Here is a 22,617-nt window from a genome sequence, read left to right on the forward strand (position 1 = left end):
TGACAGTCATATTTAATCAAACTAATTTGTTTGAACACTATTACTATTACTGATTTGTATATTATTACATCTTTATCAGTCAATGTCCCTTAATAAATATCCTTACTACTTTAATATGAAAATAATAAATAACTCCATATTAAAGATCTCTAGTAAAATGTTGTAACCATATTATTTATCCCAAGCAAGATGTTGAGCTGCTCCAGAATTATGCTGCGGCAGGGTCTGTGCACTGGTGCCCGCGCACTAGCAGCTCCTATCCAGTTCACCAACTACATCCATACTACCCATGTCCAAAAAGACGAGACTTCTGCTTCTGGGGCGCTGATTGAAGCCGCCAAGGGAATGAGGGTTATCCCCACAAGAGGCCAGGCTGCCAAAGAAAAGCTCTACGGTTTCGTCCAAGTAAGTAATCATTGAGTATTTATCCTATTCCTTGCTATTACTATCATGGATGAAAATGAGTCACGATTCTAATTTATCTTACTCGGACATTGTCAATGGCCATTGCAATATGGTATATTTCCCCCCTGTAAACTGCCTACAACAATAACAATTTCCTTTCACCAATCTAGGTAAACTATAGGTAAAAATATAATATTAATCATAAGCTAAAATGTACTAATCTTTGTATTCTAAATGGGGAAAAGAAGAAACATTGTCAGTCAGTCGAGAAAATTGTCAGTCACTATATGGCAGCTTTGTAGATGTTGTGACAATGCTAGTAGTGGTCCCAGGCTTGCGACTGGAATTGCGGTGTTAAATCGATTTAACGGTGTACCAACGATCCACCTCCCACTTGTTGTTTGGTACTAAAGGGATTTTTGGCCCGTCATAATTTCCTTGCTAGTTGTCTGGATGAGTAGTTTTCTTCCTCCGAGAACTCTGCTGGCTCCCATAGAGACAACCTATTGCTAGTTTGAAAGGTGTATTTATTATCTAAGCATCCGACTGGTAATGTTCTCTGTCAGCATTTAGGAACGCGCGCCGGACACGCACCTACTTTACGCGCGGTCCGGTGCATAATTTCTCCAATTAAACTAACGTTTGCATTCGTGGGAATAAGTTAAAAGCTAGTTGAGCCAAGAACGATGCATTTAATAATATACTTGCGAAGAAGTTCAAAATTTTACAAGATGTAAGAAGAATTACGAGCTTAAAAGCGAGGCATCAAATGACGTCGGACAGGCGACAATTTGTAAAATTATAACTTATAACGATTGCTTTTCAGGATTTGTGTAAACAGAACTTGGGAGAGGAAGGTGCCCGTTACTTCCCCTTCGCCCTTGGTCTCTTCACCACCATCGGTTTCTGCAATGTCACAAACCTTCTGCCTTACATCGAGATGCCTACTCAGGTACATTTCATATATCAATTTCATATCAATTTCACTTGCCTCCATTCGAATACTTTTCTGACTGGGCTGATTGAAATCATAGATTTGAGAATTTAGAATGTCATCTCAGATATTCTGTCTGATATAAACTTTGCAACTGCAAAAAAACATCATCATAACTTTTAGATTATCGGGTGCACAGTGGCTATGAGTACCACTCTGATCGCTGGGCTCACAATAAAATGCATCGCAAAACACAAGCTGGATTTCGCCTCGTTCTTCTTCCCTCCTGGAGCACCTGTTGGGTTGGCACTGTTGCTTGTTCCTGTTGAAACGGTGAGTTTTTAAATTTATCTTCTTGTTGTTTTCGATTAAAATATGATACAAGAATTTTGAAATACGACTGAATATAATTTTTAAAGAAGAATTTTGATATTTTTGTTGACACATCTTACGAGCCAACTTCATTTGAAATCACTTTTGTTTAACGTAGTTAAAGTATCCTTATCATCTTTTGCTTATACATCTTGTTTACCTTAATCTAATAGTGACTTACAAAATACACTTTTTCAGATCTCATTCTTCTCTCGGGCTGTCTCCCTTGGAGTTCGTCTTGGAGCTAACCTGACTGCCGGCCACATGATCCTGCATATCATCTCTGATTTCGGTGCCCAGATGCTGGCTAGCGGAACTGCAGGTGGCGCTATCGGTGGGGTCCTCTGCACCGCAGCACTAGTCCCTGTGTGTATTCTGGAGATTGCCGTCGCTGTAGTACAGGCCTATGTGTTCTGTATGTTGACCACCATGTACCTGAACGACGCCCACGAGCTTCATTGAGCAGATAAACTGATAATAAAATAGTTCTTTTCATAAATTATTCGTTTGAGATTATTGTATGATGATGTACTAATACTTCGACTTCGCTTTTGGTAATCTCGCTTTACTCAATTCTCAAAGATTATGGCGGTGCAACGATTTTGAAATGAAATTGGAAATACGAAAGGGAATTAATTTTAGTGGTCGTTCACATATTGCGTAATAATTTTTTGGAACATTTTTACCCCCCCCCCCCCTCCCCCCCCCCCTCCGTAATCAGTTTTACACATAGCTATTGTGTCAAAATTACGCTAGTGTAATCATTCGGAAACGCCCCCCCCCTCAGCTGATTACGTAGTATGTGAACGACCCCTTCCGATGGAAACTACATTGCGATGAGGGTGAGGGAGGGGTTTCAAAATGATTACACTAGTGTAATTTTAACACAAAAGCTATGTGTAAAACTAATCACGGAGGGAGGAGGGTGTTAGTAAGTGATTTAAGTTAATATGTTATTAAATTAAAATGCAAAAGCATATCATGTATTATATAATATATTACTACAAACTACCCAAACTATGAGTGGGCGCACGCCGCACACCATATCTCCACAGAACTAGCATATCCAACTTGATATACGTTGTTATGTATCACGTCGTGACCCCCATTGTCGTTTCACAAAGGGGTCGTTCACATATTACGTAATCAATATTTGAGCAATTTTTAATTTTACCCCCCAACCGTAATCAAGACCCAACCCCCCCCCCTCCTGACAGCAATATTACGTAATCATGGCCGGACCCCCCCCCCCCCCCCCCCCCTTGACTTTTTTCCTAGAAAACACTTTTCTCTACGTTTCATGCTACCCTGATCATGCTATCATGATGAGCCGAAATCATTGTTATGATATCCGGCCAAGCACCTTCTAAACTACTAGCCGGATATTCGATCAATTTCTAAATTTTATCACTATCAGAGTAAAATTGAGTGTAATTTGGATTAAAATATTGTCAAATTGTTATTATTCTAGAGGGTAAAAAAGAAAATTTTGATTACGTAATCAACGACCGAACCCCCCCCCCCCCCCCGTAGTCAACCGTATGCATTTGGAAACCCCCCTCCCCCCTCGGCTGATTACGTAATATAATATGTGAACGACCCCTAAGAGTAAGACCCCAAACTAAGACACTAAAAAACTCCTTTTAGCGTTTCTACGATACAGGGGGAGCCGCGCGGCGGGTCATAACGTATGACAAGATATAGTTATTCATATACGTATGAAATAATACGTATGCAATCATGGTTGTATAATGTATAGTACTAGCTTGATTCTGCATGCAATTGATGTCATATGTACGCCGAGCAAAATCAAACTGGGAATCATTTAAGATAATTTTCGAGGCAATAAAAGATATGCAAATAAACAAGTTGTGGAGCCGTCACAAGTTTACTCTTTCTTTCTGCATTTTGTTAACTATGTTATTTTGACTAATAAGATCGTGGTAGCGTCTTGGTGGCTAAATGTAATTTGCACCGTAATTATAAGGTTACCGCAAAAGAAGATCGGAAAGCTTTGTCAGATCTTCAGATCGTTGATCTCGAGCAGAATAAATTCAATTATAATATAAAGCAGATCAAGGTCACCGCAATTTATCCATTATCGAGGACCGGCATTTTTCAAATAACTCTGCAACTCAAAAGTTCTTAACTTTCGTCTGATGACGAAATTGTTGCGCGTATATAAACCCAAGTACATATTTGGAGGAAAGCTTACATATGAACAGTCACTAACTAGTAGACAGCAGTGACTGATATTTAAGCAGCATCACACTGTTTTATTTGTCACAACATTTCTAGACACGCATAAGGTAGTTTTTAAAAATTTCTTATCAGGAGAAATGTTGTGTCTTAAATGCTGCTTTACTCATTTCCAGACGCATTTGTTCAGAATACAATAGTTTGCGACCACGCTTATGAATTTTACGTTCATATTTAATTATATTTTCCTTGTAAGATTTCATATCTAATTAATATTTATTTTCCTGTTAATGTTATTCATTCTGTTGTTTACAAACTAGGAGCCAACTGGGAGCTGATTGGACATTTGGTTCGTTCACTGATTCGGTCTGCTTTCATTTTCAATATCTAGATCTGTCGAACTTGTTTATTGAACAATTAGGAGTCATTTATAAGATTGTTAAAAAATAAGCTGTCACAATTATATTGACAATAATATGAAATTTCACCTAACAACCGTGACTGTAACTGTAAGTGCCACACTGTGGTCCACACTGACACACTAGAAGTATCCCAGTTTGTTTTAGTTATGCAACTATAATAGAGTTCAACTAATATATCATAATTCTTCCACTTCTTTTGTTGATATTCCTGTCCGTCAAATTTTGCTTTTACGGCCACGGGAGGCCAGCCATTACTGTGCCTTGCAGATTTCACATCTATAGGGGGTCAAAAGGGCAGGGTGGTAATCGCACTATATAGTGACAACACAATAGTAACAAGCACTTTATAGTGACTGTTCGTAATACTAATATGGTTCGGTTTCCCTCTATATACTATATATGTTGCGTTTATAGCCGGGGCCCGGGGGATACACAATTTTGGACTCGAGGCTTCCCCCTGGTAATTGGTAATGCGATCTCGGAAGGCAGACCTCCCCTGGCCCCTTTGCAACGTACGAGCTCGGAAGCTGAAGCTCTCGATACGGGAGGTACTAATCGAGATTGCAGATTGACTCGGACCGAAAATTTTCCAAGTCAAAATTTTTTCAAAGTTTTTCGTAAAACCACTTTTCTCCACGTTTCATGCTACCCTGTTCATTAATAGCCGAAAATATTTTTCGGTTTTTCGAAGTCTGCACCCACCCCTCGATTTCCAATTTGGGATCGGACTCGCCTGTTTATGCGATCTCGGAAGGCAGGCGATCCCCTTTGCAACACGAGCTCGGAAGCGAAAGCTCTCGATACGGGAGATACGTATCGAGAATGACTCGATACGTATCTCAAAATTTTTTCAAAGTTTTTCTTAAAACCACTTTTCTTAACGTGTCATGCTAATGCTATACCCGGCCCTGTTCATTATTAGCCGACAATTTTTTTTGTTTTTCAAACTCCGCACCTAGTCAAACAATTTTTAATTTTTTAAGGATTCGAGTTAAAATGTGACAAAACTATGCATTTCAAGATTTTAGAAATAAATTTTTAAAAGAAATATCTGGCAAAAATCCGGCAACATTTTTTGAAACCGAAGCCGGAGCCGGAACCGGATATTGAAGCCGGATATCCGGCCGGATCTGGATTCAGCCGGATATCCGGTCGGTTCCTAATCAGAAACGTCGGATTATATTGAAAAATCAACCATACTTTTTTATACCTTTATACCAAATGAAAAGTTATCCAAAAAGCTAAAAACTCAAAAGTCACCGCTTGTAATCATTTTATTGATAATTAAAATTACTTTTGGTTCTTACGAAACGTTATACAATTACATGTACTTTATGAGTATTGCTGAAAGCACAGTGTAAGGCCTACACGGACCGCCTCTAACTAGCCAATCCCTGTTTACATGCCGTGTAGCAGGGGACTAGAAAGAGCTAAACTAGTAAGCGGGGCATAGCCAATATACAATACTCCCATCATTGAGTATATTACCAACCAGAAGGAAAATTTCCTTGTGTTTGGAATCTACCAAGACGAAAGTTGTACAATCCAGCGAAATTCCGAAGAATCATTCCAGTAGACTAGGCGCATTGCAACCACAGCCACGGAAATACTTATGAGTATTGCTGAAAGCACAGTGTAAGGCCTACACGGACCGCCTCTAACTAGCCAATCCCTGTTTACATGCCGTGTAGCAGGGGACTAGAAAGAGCTAAACTAGTAAGCGGGGCATAGCCAATACACTATACTCCCATCATTGAGTATATTACCAACCAGAAGGGAAATTTCCTTGTGTTTGGAATCTACCAAGACGAAAGTTGTACAATCCAGCGAAATTCCGAAGAATCATTCCAGTAGACTAGGCGCATTGCAACCACAGCCACGGAAATACTTTTGTGTTTGGAATCTACCAAGACGAAAGTTGTACAATCCAGCGAAATTCCGAAGAATCATTCCAGTAGACTAGGCGCATTGCAACCACAGCCACGGAAATACTTATGATAAATCAAAAAACTGCTGATCAGCACCGATATAACCAAAACACAAAACATTTTATTCTTTAACTCAACTTTCGAGTTTACTGAATTTCTTGTCCTCAGCTCAATTTATACATTGTTATAGTCCAAGTCCTCGATATTTAATTATTTAATTTGCTTGTCTACTGGCCCTGACGTTGCGAGTTCGAATCCCAGTTGGGCCAAGATTTCAAAATTGATGGACAGCCGTCATTCACCAAACCATGGTGTGAATGGTAGTGGCTCTCATAAGAGCTGCGAAAATAACATGAGTGTATATGCCTGGGGTTGCGTCCCGACTATGCTGGCGCTGCAGGGAAATCTGTACCGAAAGGACCGTGGCCGCACCGCAAAATAAAAGGAGATCGGCCCCTCGATCCTAGCTTGCTAGGTTCGCCATTGTTGTTGTGTTGTGTTGTCTCTCGATATTTACAACTGTCTAATGACTTTTCTTTTTGGAAAACGAAATTAGATATATACAGAATAGTATTACAGGTTATATATTATCAACATCATCATTGCAAAAATAAAAGTAAAAACCCAGTCCATGGGACTGAAAAAATTAGTTGGCTTTCGATTCGAAAGAGTTAAGATAGATTTTTAGACTCGATTTTCAGAATTTGCGATTGAAAATCGCTCGCGCAATACAATTACACATAAGCGCTGACCTTAAACCGGCGATAATTTCGGCTAGGAACAATATTTTTCCATGGGATTAAAAGCAGCTGGTAAATATCACTCCCTTCTACCAGAAACAAATATAAAGTCAATTTCGAGAGAATTTTGATGAAGACCCCCCCCCGGCCCCCTTAAATTCTAAATCGTCCATGTTAGATAATTCATAAGTTTTGTTTGAGGTATTTCTTGATCCTCTGATCTAATGCACAATAAAATTAATTTCCTAATTAAACATGATAATTTACACCGATAATAATTTATAATATCGTTGTAATTCTGCTTCTTTTTATAAGCAATTTTATTGCATAGAAGTTTCTGATTCTCAAATGTCCTGGCTTGAGGTCCCATGCCACCCGTTACTTTTTCCGCATGGACATTGTGATGGTAAACGATCCAGATCTAAGTTGTACCGCAATCTGATAGAATCCCTGAATTCAGATTTATTTAGAACGAAACCATGTTTTCTAAGTGGTAAACATGAGAGCCAATTTGAGCTCCATGGTTCGCTAATCTGCTCCAAAACCCTTGCAGTATCCTTATCAACCTTTGTAAGTATCTCCTCTTGTTGTTCTTTATATTCCAAAACACGCTGTTTTAACATGTCTTGGAGGTCATCTGTCGATTCCGTGTTATAGGTTGTAGCAAGAGATTTGCTTTTCATGGAATTTACCAGTTCCCGGGTTACCAAAAGCGATGCAGCATGTTCTTTTTTCGCAAGATACTCCAACTGGTGTATAAGCGATACTGGACAACCAAATATAGTTGGAATAAGCTCATGAGTGATTATTTTGTCAAGAGGGCCCATATAAGAGCTGATATCTAGTGTCCTCATAAAATATGTAAATTTGTGGCGGACACCGTGCGTAAAACAAGCGTAGGCTGCCTGAGGCTGTGATTTGGCAAACTGTACTAACTTTTTTAACAACTGTCTAATGACGCGTTATTTACATGCTCCTTTATATTAAGAATGTTTTCTGTTTTTAACAAGATACATGGTCTTCCTGATCTGGACCTCGATTTTCATTTAGACAGGGACTGATTTTCATTTAGACAGGGACTGATTTTCCGTTTTTCGTCAGTGCTAATATTAAGATCTGTAGGAGAAAGGGTGTTAAACTTTGTCTGATCAATGTCTCTTTCATAATCAAAATGGTGATAGTACGTCATGTGTATTGATAACCATTACTTGAAACTTTTGAATGCAATCTTATTATTAATGCTCATGGTTTTAAGCGTTTGATCCAAATAATAACAATCAAAATGAAGTGAAGGTAAAATTGCGAAATAAGAATCTTTAGATACTGTGAACTATTAGTATTACTTATCATTGCAAAACTCGTTTTAAATTATTGATGTCTTTTTCAAGATCAAGATGGTCATATTACGTCGTATTGAAAGCTTATCTTTTATTAACTGATAATAACGGTTATTTGTTAACTATTTGGTGCAGCTGTAGAATACTAATGACTAAATTAATCATCTGGCAACTTTAAGTTATATAATTTAAAGTTCCCAGATGGTCGCGTAAGCGAGCAAAATGAGTTACAAAGAATGAAATACACATTAATCAATCAATTATATTATTATAAAGACTTTTAACGAAAAGCAATTTGCCTTAACTACTTTTCCGTACAATCCTTAAACTCTGTTTATACTATTTGTCAGCTGTCATAAATTCTTGGGGACGTTTATGTAACGGTGATGCACTATTAGGTCGCATGATTTTATCAGCTGTCATTACCAGACTTCCTATTATATTTATAACTGCATTTTCGACATTCTGGTTTTATTGACCATCCCTCAACAAATTGACACGTGACTTTCTTTTCGCAAATCAGAACGTAGCGGTTTGGCCGTGAACAGGTCACTGTAACGACTGTGTCCTCTCTCACACTGTTCCATTCTGTACTCAATCTTACATTTAAATTAGATATTAAACAATTTGAAATTATTTTCTGTATGCCAAGCTTGCCTTAATTTCAATTGAGGATTGGGCACCGTTTCAGCATCAATGTTTCTTTTGTCTAAAACACCACGTTCATTGTAGTTGTACAATAACATAATAAAGGTATCATATTAGACTAAGAGGTAAGCGTTTATACTGTAGACAGTCGCACAGGCCACAACTCAGTTTGCAAAAAAAAGGACAGGACAACATGCTGTCAGCAGTGGAATAACGAGCATGGCTGGACGGTTAGGATTTCCTAACCGGCCCCTCATTACGTCACCAGAAATATAAGAATGTAGTAAATTGCGAAAGCTCAGATAGGATGAGCTTTCGCTCCATTCTTATATTTCTGGTCACGGAATTCCTTTGGTTTCATCACGAGTCTGTTTACATTGTAAATGAAAAACACAACGTTTGTGCTTAAATTTCCGATCCACTTTTATTTCAGTTCCTGACCAACGCATCAAGTTCCGCCAAACAAGTTACACTAACTCATTTGTCTTTACACGTTTCTGTTTATCAAATTACGGACTACAGAAATGTTCCGTGTCGGTTTCGCATCATTCACATGCAATTGCGTGCCAGTTGTTATAAATTGATACTATATTTTATATTTAGACTGATAACTGATCACCTATTATATTTTGTAGGGTCTAGGTTTAGATCCTGATTCACGATTTCCCTGTTTCTCTTGTACCACGGCTAAGACGTTACAATGGCGACGAGGATTATTGGACAGTTGGAACTCTTAACATCAGATGCAGATTGCAGAACATGGTTTGAGAGGTTTGAGTTGTTCGCTCAAGCCAATCAGCTATTCAGAGCGGTACCAGCAATACCGGAACTCGTTAATGACAACAGCAACGCTGCAGCAGTGGAAACAGCAAGGACGGATGCGCAGAATGCGACTCAAGGAAATACCGCAGTTTTCCTATCGTACTTGGACAGTGGCATGTATGGGCTAATCAAGAGTTTGAGCAACCCAGATGAAGTGAGATTGTGCACCTATGACACCCTGAAGAAAAGGTTAGTAGATCACTTGATGCCGCAACCTGCAATACATCTTCAGAGATATAAGTTTTCTTCCTGCAAACAAGTGAACGAGACAGTTGGTCAATACATCAACAAACTGAAAACAATCGCAACCTTTTGTGACTTTGAGAACTTTCAGGAGAGAATGCTTGATCAATTTATTGCTGGAATGAAGAGTGTGAAAATGAAGAAAAGGCTGTTAGGGGAAGCCAACTTAACTTTTGAGAGAGCGGTAGAGTTAGCTTTAGCTGCTGAGAAGACAGAGGAGGAAGCAGCGCAGATGAACATGAGCGAGAGTGATGTTAACAGAGTATCATGGGAGAGACGGGAGCCGAACAAATTCAAAGCTTCAGTTGTATGTACGAGATGTACATTGAGTGGACACACTAAGGACGACTGCAAAACTAAATGTTTCAAATGTAAGAAAACTGGACATATCAAGAAGAACTGTTATGTTGTGAAGAAAACTCACAATGTTGAAGAGCAGAGTGAGATTGAGAGTCAGAGTCCAGATGTCAATAGTTCTTTGGAGTGGTCAGTGAGACACGTGAATGTGTCAGGTAACGTTACGGTGTCAGGTAATGTTATTGAACCACTTGAAATTGGAATTGATAATGTTTTTTGTCAGAAACCAATGGTTAAAGTTACTATTAATGATGATATTTTTTTGAATATGGAGTTTGATAGTGACAGTAGTGTGAGCGTAACAACGGTGCAAGCTTTGTGTGAGAGTGCTCGTGTGAGTTCGTCAGTTGTGTATGATGCACTGGTAAAGACGAAGAACACTCTGAAAGTTGCCAACGGCGAGATTAAGTCTATACTCGGGAAGATGAAAGTTAAAGTGAATTTTAAAGGTAAATGTAGAGAGAACATGGAGCTGTATGTTGTGGAGGAACCGTTTCCGACTCTCTTTGGCAGAACTTGGATTCAAGTTTTCTGTGGTTACGATTGGTTGGAACAGCTATTCAATGGAAAAGACCGTGTTGTGTCTAATGTACCCTCTAAATGTAGTAAGTTATGTAGTAGTGTAGTGAAGTGTGATCAGTCATGTAATTCTCAATGTTCAGTAGATGTTTTAGGTGAGATGAGAGGCGAGTCGTCTTGTGTAATGTCTGTTGTTGACAAAGACGAAGAGTCAAAGATTGGTAAAGACGAAGAGCCAAAGATTGACAAAGACCTTCAGAGTGAAGAAGGATACCCTCTCAACCAAGTCTCTGAAGGAATAGTAACTGAGAAGATGATCACGGATTACGTGGAAAGTTTAAAACACGACAAGATATTCAAACCTGGAATTGGACAGATCAGTGGAGTCGAAGCTAAATTCACGCTGAAAGAAGAAGCTCAACCCGTATTCTTAAAGGCTAGGAACTTGCCGTATTCTCAACGAGAGAAAGTCAAGAATGAGTTGATGTCCTTGGTTGATCAGAATATCTTGGAGAAAGTTGAAAGCAGTACCTGGGCTACGCCTATAGTAGTTGTCGAGCGTGGGCCAAAGTTAAGGATATGCGGTGACTACAAAAGTACCCTCAACAAGCACCTAGAGACAAAGATGTATCCTTTACCGAGTACTGAAGAATGCTTTAATTCAATGGTTGGAGGACAGAAGTTTTCAGTTATCGATGTGAAGTCTGCTTACAATCATGTGAAAGTCAGAGAGAAGGACAAGAAGCTTACAGTGATAAACACTCATCTCGGTCTATTTCAATGGAATAGATTACCCTACGGTGTGTCAAGTAGTAGCGGTATCTTTCAGGAGACCATGGACAACACGTTGAAAAACATTGATAAAGTTTGCTGTAGGATCAATGATATTTTGATATCAGGAAAAGATGACCGGGAGCACTTGCAGAATCTTCAAGAGGTAATACGACGATTGCAGGAACGAGGATTTCGGTGTAACCGGGCTAAGTCCAAGTTTTTTCAGGACTCAGTTGTTTATTTAGGTCATCAGATATCAAGACATGGAATACAGCCAGTAAAATCCAAGGTGGCAGATTTGAAAGCAGCTCCAGCACCGACTAACCTGGCCGAACTAATTTCATTTCTGGGTGCGGTCAACTACTATCGTAGATACCTGCCCAACTTAAGTTCAGTTATTGAACCTCTAGATAGTTTGAGATCATCACCATGGAAATGGACCAAAAAGGAGGAAGTAGCATTCAAAGAGTTAAAAGACATGCTCTGTTCTGATGCAGTGTTGACGCTGTATGATCCTAACAAGAAGTTGAAGCTTGACACTGATGCCAGCAGCAAAGGACTTGGAGCGGTGTTGAGTCACGTGGACAAAGAAGGAGAAAGACCGATCGAATACATATCACGAACTTTATCGAAAGCCGAGAAGAACTACAGTCAGATTGATCGTGAAGCCCTAGCTATAGTATGGGCGGTCACAAGATTTCATGTGTATTTGTGGGGAAATCATTTTGAGTTAGTGACGGACCACAAGCCATTAACATTTATTTTTGACCCAAAGAAGAAACTGCCAGAGATGGCAACAGCTAGAATAACTCGATATGGATTGACCTTAATGAGTTATCAGTATAGTATCAAGTACAGACCTACCAAAGATCATGCCAATTGTGATGTACTTTCTAGGCTGCCAGCGCCTACAAAACAATTTCAGAAAAGGAAGACCGAACTATCTACGGAGCAAGGATGCTTGATCTGGGGAAATCGAGTGGTAATACCTGTGAAACTGAGGCAGTCAGTGTTAGACATGTTGCACTTGACTCACTCAGGGGTTAGCGGTATGAAGACAATTGCGAGGAGCTATGTTTGGTGGCCTAATCTTAATCAAGACTTGGAGAACATGGTAAAGACATGTGTGGACTGTAACAAGTTTGGTAGATCAGCACCAGCTTTAACAGACCATCCGTGGTGCCGACCCACTGGACCATACCAGCGCATCCACATGGACTTGGCAGGACTATTCCAGGGACACATGTGGTTACTTGTTCAGGACGCCTACTCTAAGTGGCCTGACATTGTTAAGATGAACTCAACGAAAACAGGAGCACTGATTACAGTTCTAAGACACATATTTGCTAGAACTGGGTTACCATGTGTCGTTGTATCAGACAACGGACCCCAGTTTACTTCAGAGGAACTCAGAGTTTTCTTCAAGCAAAACGGAATAAGACACATTCCAACACCGACATACCACCCTAAATCTAATAGCATCGCAGAGAGACTGGTACAATCGTTCAAGAATTCTATGAAAAAGATGTGGAATGACTCTAAAGACTTGGACAAGAATCTCAATAATTTCTTGTTAACTTACAGGAACACTCCGCACGCAACCACAGGTCAGACACCAGCAATCATGATGTACAATCGGACATTAAGATCTAAGTTACACATGCTCACGCCGCATGACAAGGAGAAAGTGGAAAACTTGCAAGCTGACAAACAAGAGCAAGTGTTGCAGAGCAATCCTAGAATATTTTGTCCAAAGCAGCCAGTACGTGTCCAGATTGATGGAAAAGAATGGAGACCAGCCACAGTAGTGCGAAGACTGGGCGAATCATCCAACACATATGATATTGAGCATGAAGGACGCATCATCAGGAAGCATGCTGATCACATTCAAAGCCTGAGAAGACCTATTATCTCTCTTCAACAAGGTAACGTATCTGACAAAGACCCTGTTTCAGTGAGAGGTGAGACAGTGAGTGAGCAGCAGGATGTTAGTCCGTTAGTTGAACCTGGTATAGTTGACCCTGATATTGAACTGCCAGATAATTTACGAGATAATAATGATGAACCTTCTGAGATTGATATTAGAGATGACGTTATTGCTAGACAGCAAACTGATGATGAAAATGTTAATGTTAGAAGAGCAAATCTGAGAGATGTACCTCGGGTAAATTACAAAATGTTAAACAGATATGGCAAGTAAGCAACGTGATATTTCAATAACCAGTCACGATGACCAGTTTTTAAGAAATTGTTTTTTTAATTAAATTATAACTTTTATACAGTAATCCAAGTTTATAATTAGCCGGGAGCACTAAGTTTGTTTTTAGATCACTCGAGTTCTGACAGTGAAAACACGAAATTTTTGATTTTGCGCCTCACAGAAAGTTGTTTGCCGGCCGAACTGATAATCTATGTGCAGTGCGGTGCGGCGTTAGCATTTAATAAATGCGCGTTTTCGGGAACGAGACGCATTTTGACATGTGCTTTCCGATCTAACGAGAGAGAGAGCTGTTATAAATTGATACTATATTTTATATTTAGACTGATAACTGATCACCTATTATATTTTGTAGGGTCTAGGTTTAGATCCTGATTCACGATTTCCCTGTTTCTCTTGTACCACGGCTAAGACGTTACACCAGTATGTTTGTTTCCTTTCAAGGTTCTCTTGTTATTCACTCGTAATTATGTGACTGTGTGTTTGTGTTGCTAATTGCTCCGTGTAATCCCGCTAATCCGAACATTCCCCTGTCATTTAGCTCGCATTTAACTCTGAGTTTGATGATTTATATTTCTGAATTCTTTTTACTGTTGCGCTATAATTTATTGATTACTAACGTTAGTTATACTTATAAAACTCTAAGTTTGATTATATTTATTTCCGCATTTTTTTAAATGTTTCATTATAATTACTATCGTTAGTTATAATATTCATAGAAAATTATTTAAGTTATCCCTTAATTAAAATCGAATTCCTCTATTATTTATTTTACCTTTTGTATCGATAGTTGAAATCTATATTCAGTTTAACTTAACTCTATTTTAAACCGCTAGTCTTGAAAAAAGAAGCAGTCCTGGTAAATGATGGGGTCGCGTGAATATGATGAATATCGTCAAAATGATGTATGTCCTGCGGAACTCTCTGATCTCTCTGATCTCTCTGATAATGATACCGATAGCGAACCCGAGTATTTCACAGCTGTTAAAAGGGGTCACAAAAAAGACGGTCTTGAAAGACTGGAAAAGTTGGAGAACAAATTCACTTACTCTACCGATGAGGTTAACAAACAAGGTGAAAGAAAGTGGGGCCCTCTCCAACTAGCTGCTGCATTTGGAGACGTAGACATTGTGAAGGAGCTGTGTAAGTACACACGTATTGATCTAGTACAGCAGGATGATGATGAAGATACGCCGCTCCATGCTGCTGCTTATTGGGATTATGATAGCACGATTGAAATTATCTTGAACACAGCTAAGGATCCAGATGAGGCGAGACGTGCTATAAATAAGTCTAACAAAGCCGATGAGACTCCATTTACTTTTGCCGCAACACGCTATCATAAAAAATCATGTGCTATGTCCTCCTCTTACTTACACATTTCATTTCGTTCATCCTGGGCGAAATCCTGGCACAAAGGATGTGGAAAAAGAAAAAGACAGTGGAATATTTGGAAAATTGCGAACGAAAGAGGCAGTGAACAATTTTGAGAAAATGAATGAACACATTATTAGGTATCACAAGCGAAACGGTCAAGGCAAAACTTCTATCAATATCATGATAACTAAAATGCCAGATTTGGTATCCGAAATCCTGGATAAATCGATAATCACAACTAAAACTACTGTCCTCACTAAAAGTAGCAAATGTTCTGAAAATAAGCATGAAGACATTCAGCGAGTCATCGTTGACTTCGGAGCATTGGAAAACTACGGCGAAGAGGAAAAATCGGGGAAAAAAGATGAAAAGGAGCCTTTTGTGACTGTCAATGTGGAGAAGGAGGAGGGGAAGGAGGAGAAAAAGACGAAGAAGGAGGAGGAGAGGGACAAGAAGGAAGAGGAGGAAACAGGAAAGCCTCTAACTTCGGGATATTATAAGCACGGTTCAAACCCGCTCCAGATCATGGCAAAGATGAATCATAATCTTCTCACACATCCAGTGGTAGAAGCTTTGATCGTTACAAAGTGGGAAAAGTTTGCCAGAACTTACTTCTACATTTTCACTTTCCTTCTTTACCTTATCTTCTTCTCTGTGCTGATGGGATACCAGTTCACTCAAATCAAACCATTTGAACTTTTGGAAAATGATAAAGCTATTAGATCCTGGATTGAAAATTCTAGCCATACTTGTGATGAATTTCCCGATGGCTGCTCAAAGAAGAAATCTGTAGAATGTGATATCTTTGGATACATACTTTTGATGATGTCTGCTATTCGCCTATTTCTTGAGCTTCTGGATCTCCTAGATAATGTTTTCAATGGATCAGATCTTGATAGTGGAAGTAACAGCCCTCTTGAAACTGGCAAAGCGTGGTTACAAGGTTTGAAGAACTATCTTATTGACCCTGAGAACTATTTAGAGGTTATCTTATACGGCAGCTGTCTGTTCTTTTCTCTCAATGTGCTGGAACCGCAAAGTGTCATGTCCCCTTTTCATTGGAAGATTGGAGCTCTCTCCGTTCTAACCAGCTTTATTAACCTCCTCCTTCTTCTACAAGTATTCCCGAATATTGGAATATACATCATCATGTTCTTCAAAATAGCATGGACATTCGTCTCAAAGATATTATCCTTGTTAGTTTTCTTCTTGATCGCCTTTATGGTGGTATTCCACATGCTGTTGAGCCACACAAATGTTTTTAGGAAAATACTATCCGCAGATGCCATCTTCAAGACCTTATCTGCGGGAGTATCTGGAGTCGAATACGACGATTACGCCGATCAAGAAATGATTTACCCAACAACAACACTGGTGGGTCTCATTGCTTTCGCTCTGTTTGTCCAAGTTCTTTTCTTGAATCTTGCAACTGCTTTGGCAATAGGAGATGTGGATGCAATCCGAAGTGGAGCGGAAAAGGCCAAAAACGCACTTAAAATCAAGCACATCTATAATGCACAGAGAATAGCGAATCTTGTACAGTGGGTCGCCAAACCCATCTTTTGTGGAAGTGCTCTAAACTTCGTGGAACATCAAAAACGATTCCGAAACATGCCAGCAAAGAGATTTAAGGAAGATCGACTTAAAACTATCCAAACATTTACAGAGAAATACACGAAATCAGAGAAAACAGAGATATGTACAAAGACATGCACAGGGAAATGCACAGATAAATCTGAAAATGTGGTCATTCCATTTTCAGATTTTTATAAAAAACATTATAAAGGTGAATAAACTTGGAGGACTTCGCCGCTTCGACGCGCCGCACGAACTAGCATTCTTGCTTCGCATCGTCGATTCTTGCTTCGCATCGTCGATCGTTGCTCTGCGATGGGTTGACATCGTCAACCAAGAATAAACTCACGATTTAAGGTTATTTGCTCTTTTGAAAGAAGGAGATTTTTATAACGGGTATACATTTCAACTATAAGAATGTTTAGACCTTTGTTTTTAAGACAGAGGTGCACTACATTTTTCTTAGCACTTATCAGTCTTTTGCGATATTATACAAGTTTAAGATTGTTTTAAAGTTTTTAAGTAATACAAGATAATAATAATCACTAACTCGCTTTTGAGAAATGCACGCTTGTTTTTAAAATATTTACTTACAGATGTTTTTGCGTATTAAAATATATTGTGAATCTTTTATAACACTATTCATTAACTCTTAATCTATGTTTGCATTGATCTTTGATTCACGATGTCAATCCTTCGCATCTCGCCGATCTGCATAAGTGTGGTTGCATACGTGTGGTTGCATACGTGTGGTTGCGAGAAGCATTATTTGATGCGCGCGCGACCGACCCAGTAGTGCATCGCGCTACAACATTGATCTATAATTTAGATGGAAATTACATGTCATGTCTAATGTCGATTGAACTAAAGTGTAAAATAAATACAATCAGTCGCAATCGATCATCCCAATCCTATGGTGACACATATATGATGAATTTCAATTGTGGCATGCAGTAAACCCTGTACCAAAATAAATAAAAGTCAAGATTAAGTCTGTCTATCCATTCTCCTTATCGCTTATTCTCCACTCTCAATATCTTCTATCACCTCAAGGATCACTTGTTCCCGTTTCTTCAATCGCCCCAGAATCTTCAAGGAGCCCACTATTTCTCCAGAGCTCGCTTGGTTTCGAGATAGCAGTTGACCAACAAACTAGGACCGGTGACCGAACTTTTGAGGGGGTCCCGGACCCCAACCGCCTTGACATACGTTGCATGCCACTTTTCGCGCGCGAAGCGCGCGCCGCCGAAGGCGGAAAAAGGGGCATACCATGAAGGGAATCGGACTTTTTAGAGGGACGCATATTCTGCGTCCCTATTATCCTATTTGACCAAATATGGGAGTAATTGACTGAGATGGCGCGCGCGCCACCAAAACAGTTAAATGCATTGTTTTTAACCAAGTTGCAATATTTGTGATATCTCTGATATTTGGATACGAAACATGTATCAACAACCGCCAAACAGTGCCCGCGGGGCAGCCACGCCCATATTTGGTCCAAATTAAGCCCAATTTAGCCAAATACCCTAAACATGCCCAAAATCCAGATTTTTGGTCCTCTGAACTCGTATACGAATTTTCATCAAGATTGGACAAAAAATGACTGAGTTATGGGCCTAAAACCATATGACCATATTTGGGCATACGCACCAAATTTGATCGATTTTGGCCCATAAATTGGTCAAATATCAATATTTTTGATAAAACCAACTTTATATGGAAGTTAAGCCTATACTACACATCTCTACTATAATTCAAAAGATTCTTTTTGTAGAATCATGTATGTACGACCGCCCACGTGCAAATTAGATGAAAAATAGGAAGTTGCATAGTAACTATAGTAACGAGGATTGTTACACGCACGTGCACGTGCAATGATTGTTTTAACGTCATTTTAATCGGTTTTGTTGATATTACGCTGTGTTTAGTACGAGCAACATTTTATTTGGCTGTATCTTCGGTGGGGAGATTAAAACTGACTTCCAAAGAATACTATTAGGTTCCTCCCTGTGACCACGGGTTTTCTAGTTATCTATAATTATCAGCTCAGTATCTACCTAACTGTGGATTCTGTGTTCAAATAATCGCAAAAAAATGAACAAAATTGGCCATATCTCAGTTCGCGATATTTGCAAAACTGACTTCGCTCAAAACAATAGAACTCAATAGGGTTTCAATATTGTTACATGAAATTTTCAGAATCAACGTAGAATTGCATTTCGACCTTAAGTTTTGGGACAGAATTTTGAGTTAGGCCTTTAAAACAATTTGGCGGCCAAATTCCAAAATTTGCAGTACAAAATTCAGAATTTGGTCGCCAAATTGTTTTAAAGGCCTAACTCAAAATTCTGTCCCAAAACTTAAGGTCGAAATGCAATTCTACGTTGATTCTGAAAATTTCATGTAACAATATTGAAACCCTATTGAGTTCTATTGTTTTGAGCGAAGTCAGTTTTGCAAATATCGCGAACTGAGATATGGCCAATTTTGTTCATTTTTTTGCGATTATTTGAACACAGAATCCACAGTTAGGTAGATACTGAGCTGATAATCATAGATAATGTGTAGTATAGGCTTAACTTCCATATAAAGTTGGTTTCATTAAAAATATTGATATTTGACCAATTTATGGGCCAATATCGTTCAAATTTGGTGCGTATGCCCAAATATGGTCATATGGTTTTTGGCTCATAACTCAGTCATTTTTTGTCGAATCTTGATGAAAATTCGTATACGAGTTCAGAGGACCACTAGCTACAAGTAGAGCACCTTAAATCTGTATTGTGGGCATATTCAGGGTATTTGGCTTAATTTGGCTTAATTTGGACCAAATATGGGCGTGGCTGCCCCGCGGGCACCGTTTGGCGGTTGGTGTCCGGGACCCCCTCAAAAGTTCGGTCACCGGTCTTAGTTTGTTGGTCAACTGCTATCTCGAAACCAAGTTTCACAAAAAAATCAGGTTGAACCCCCCCCCCCCCCCCCCCCCCTTAAATTTAGTTTTAGATGAGGGTGAGTTATCAGTATACAATCAAAATATACCGAGAACAAAAAAGATTATTATAAAAATAGAAAGCGAATTTCAAAACAAAACTTAAACATCCCAAACTGGAGGTAAACCATTAAAATGTTTAAATGAGTCAATATAAAAGAAACAATGACATATTATTGTTACTTAGTAGAGGCTCTTACGGGCATTGTCTGCTCGACACGTTAGGGACCCCAGATACACCTTACTAGACGTATTTTTGACCGTAAAATCGATTGAAAGTGGTTTCAAGATGATTGGACTGATTGTTCTGGGGTAAAATCGCAAAAAACCGATTTTTGGGCCAAAAATAGGCCAAAAAACCATGTTTTTTGATATTTTGAGCAAGTTAATTTTGTTGGCATGTCGGCAAAACTTGCATAAAGATAGCTAAAAGACAGCCGCACAAGATTGTATAAAAATAAAACAAATCCCTCTATTTGTTCTGAGGTAAAAATCCAAAAAAGTGGTAAAAATTTTGACTTTTTTGCTTGAAGTTTGAATAATTTTTTGCAGTTGTATTAAATCAACCCAAAAATAGTCACATCGTGTTTGCCTAAATTTTTCCTTTCCGAGAAGTACCCACTTCATATACTTTATCGAAGTTTGAATATTTTCACTCCGCAAGCGTTTTTGCCAAATTTTCGACGCGCACTACGCGCAAAAGCATTTAGTTGTTATCAATTGGCACCCGCGCGTTCATCATAAATTTCAAACAGCTATAACTCAGCGAGATTATGTCCGTTCTAGCTCATATTTTCACACTAAATAGAAAATAATGTGATCTTATTGCTGACAAAATATGAATATAATTACTCTATTTGCCTTAGAGTAATAGACTGTCAAAGTTTAAAACGCGCATTGGTATAGCACTTGACTAATAAGGCCAAATTTATACTTCTTAACATATTATCGATCCTTAGACATCATACTATTGTGTCCAATTAGCGGTTAGGTCTCTAAACTCGTAGCAGAAAACACGTCTTTTTGCCCGTAAGAGCCTCTACTAACTACACAATGTAACTATTTTATTACATATAATACTTAATTTGACGGATGTTACTCGTCTAAATTTCTTCAAAGTAGCGCGCGCCGCTTTCTTCTCGATGCAGGCATATAGCTGATATTACATTTTGAATGCTTTCGACTAGTTTCTAGTACAATTGCAATTACAAAAAATTATTTTAATGCAGTCACTCAGATAAGTTTATACCAGGACATATCAACAAAGACACATACTCTGCCCACAATAAGTGATAAGGGGCCATAATTGTTTCAATTATGAAACTGTATAGAATTATTATTATTAATAGAGCCCACAATTTAATACTCTGTACTCAGATTAAACTAACTCACCTAGCCAAAGGGATCGGAGAGGGCGAACAGAACTGTTGTATTATTATCCCATGACGTCAGAATGTAGTTCATCTTGAGATTAAAACATTTCCACTACTCTTCATCACATTCTGAAAAATATTATTCATTGATATATAGTATAATTACACAGCAGACTTCTGTTTTGATTTGAACGGGTCATGTTTCATGAGCAAATTAGGAGCCCTTACCACTGCCGTAGATCATAAGTCCATATTTTAGCAACCATATTTGAGAATGATGCATCCTGGACGGCATTCTTTTTCAGATCAATTGACCTGGACAAAAATAATGATCGAGTAGTTACCCTGTCTTCACTGCAAAAATTATTCGATGAATGAAAGATTGTTATTATCACTTATCAAAGGAGATAGCTACAACAAATATCATCAAGTGTCTAGACGAAAGGTCTTACCTCTATTTTCTGGTTGCGGGTTGGTTGAACATTTTAAAGTCAGCGAGTGCCAGCGGTATCCAATTGCAATTGAACAATGTTAATGAAAGATACAAGCTCACGTGCATTGCATGACTCAACAAACTGGTTACCTTAAACTCAGTTTGTATACTCAAAACGAAAATATTTACTCCGCAAACATTTACAAAGTTTGCAATTTGGATAAAGCTTGGATGCGCGGCTTGACTACTTGACTAGAATTACATTTAAAAATAAAATTTAAAATGTCTTATTTCAATTTTTTGGAATTTTTCCAATCAATGTTAATGACCAAAACTTTATTAAGCCTACCATATACTAGTGTAGCGTAAGAATTATATTAATATATTAATCATGCCAATACCATAATTATCAATACTGAACGCGTAATATTTTTCAATAGCAAATAGAATAAACTACCGTCAATCATTAATTACAAACAGTCGGCTCCATTAAATAAAACAGTATAATCGTTTATGAAATGACCACTTGTATATTTGAATGACAATTATTGCCAAATTTGCAAAACTGAAGTTTAAATTAATAATGAAATATAATTTTGAAATTAGTCGTTGTTGCATTGCGCGCGGCGCGAGTGACTGTTCGTTCAACGCACTCGCTGCTAATAATGTATGCGTCTAATGCATCTGCATCATTAATGGAAGGCGCGCCGGTGTAATTTTTGCGCGCGAATTTACGATTTAAACGCCAAGAAACTGCAGGGTGGCAAGTGCTACGAAGTAGCGCGCGCCGGGCCAGACCATTAACAATGGTCAATACTTAATCAATGGTCGACCGGGGCCCGGCCCCGGCCAAAATCACAACCCCCGGCCCTTCCCGGCCCCGGCCAATATTTGGCAAACCCCGGCCCCGGCTAATAAATTTAGCCCCGGCTCCGGCCAAAAACCATGCATT

At 38.8% G+C, this 22,617-nt stretch overlaps 4 protein-coding genes across 4 annotated transcripts in view; 3 read left to right on the forward strand and 1 right to left on the reverse strand.

Moving 5' to 3' along the window:
- LOC134817621 (inactive rhomboid protein 1-like) overlaps positions 1-22,617 on the reverse strand; it is a 149,411-nt gene that overhangs the window by 74,343 nt on the left and 52,451 nt on the right. The gene's annotated exons all lie outside the window — the stretch shown is intronic.
- On the forward strand, positions 211-2,173 carry LOC134817490 (ATP synthase subunit a-like). The gene is made up of 4 exons (XM_063826631.1): positions 211-405; positions 1,232-1,357; positions 1,523-1,672; positions 1,910-2,173. Exons 1-4 carry the CDS (start codon positions 211-213, stop codon positions 2,171-2,173), a joined length of 735 nt encoding a protein of 244 aa, XP_063682701.1.
- Positions 12,812-13,900, forward strand: LOC134817491 (uncharacterized protein K02A2.6-like). The gene has a single exon (XM_063826632.1). The coding sequence runs from the start codon at positions 12,812-12,814 to the stop codon at positions 13,898-13,900; it is 1,089 nt and encodes a 362-aa protein (XP_063682702.1).
- On the forward strand, positions 14,785-17,028 carry LOC134817492 (transient receptor potential cation channel subfamily A member 1-like). Its single transcript, XM_063826633.1, has 3 exons — positions 14,785-15,209; positions 15,433-16,836; positions 16,962-17,028. Exons 1-3 carry the CDS (start codon positions 14,785-14,787, stop codon positions 17,026-17,028), a joined length of 1,896 nt encoding a protein of 631 aa, XP_063682703.1.

Source organism: Bolinopsis microptera, chromosome 6 (assembly GCF_026151205.1).
Source record: "Bolinopsis microptera isolate Bmic1 chromosome 6, MBARI_Bmic_1.0, whole genome shotgun sequence".
Taxonomy (NCBI): Eukaryota; Metazoa; Ctenophora; class Tentaculata; order Lobata; family Bolinopsidae; genus Bolinopsis; species Bolinopsis microptera.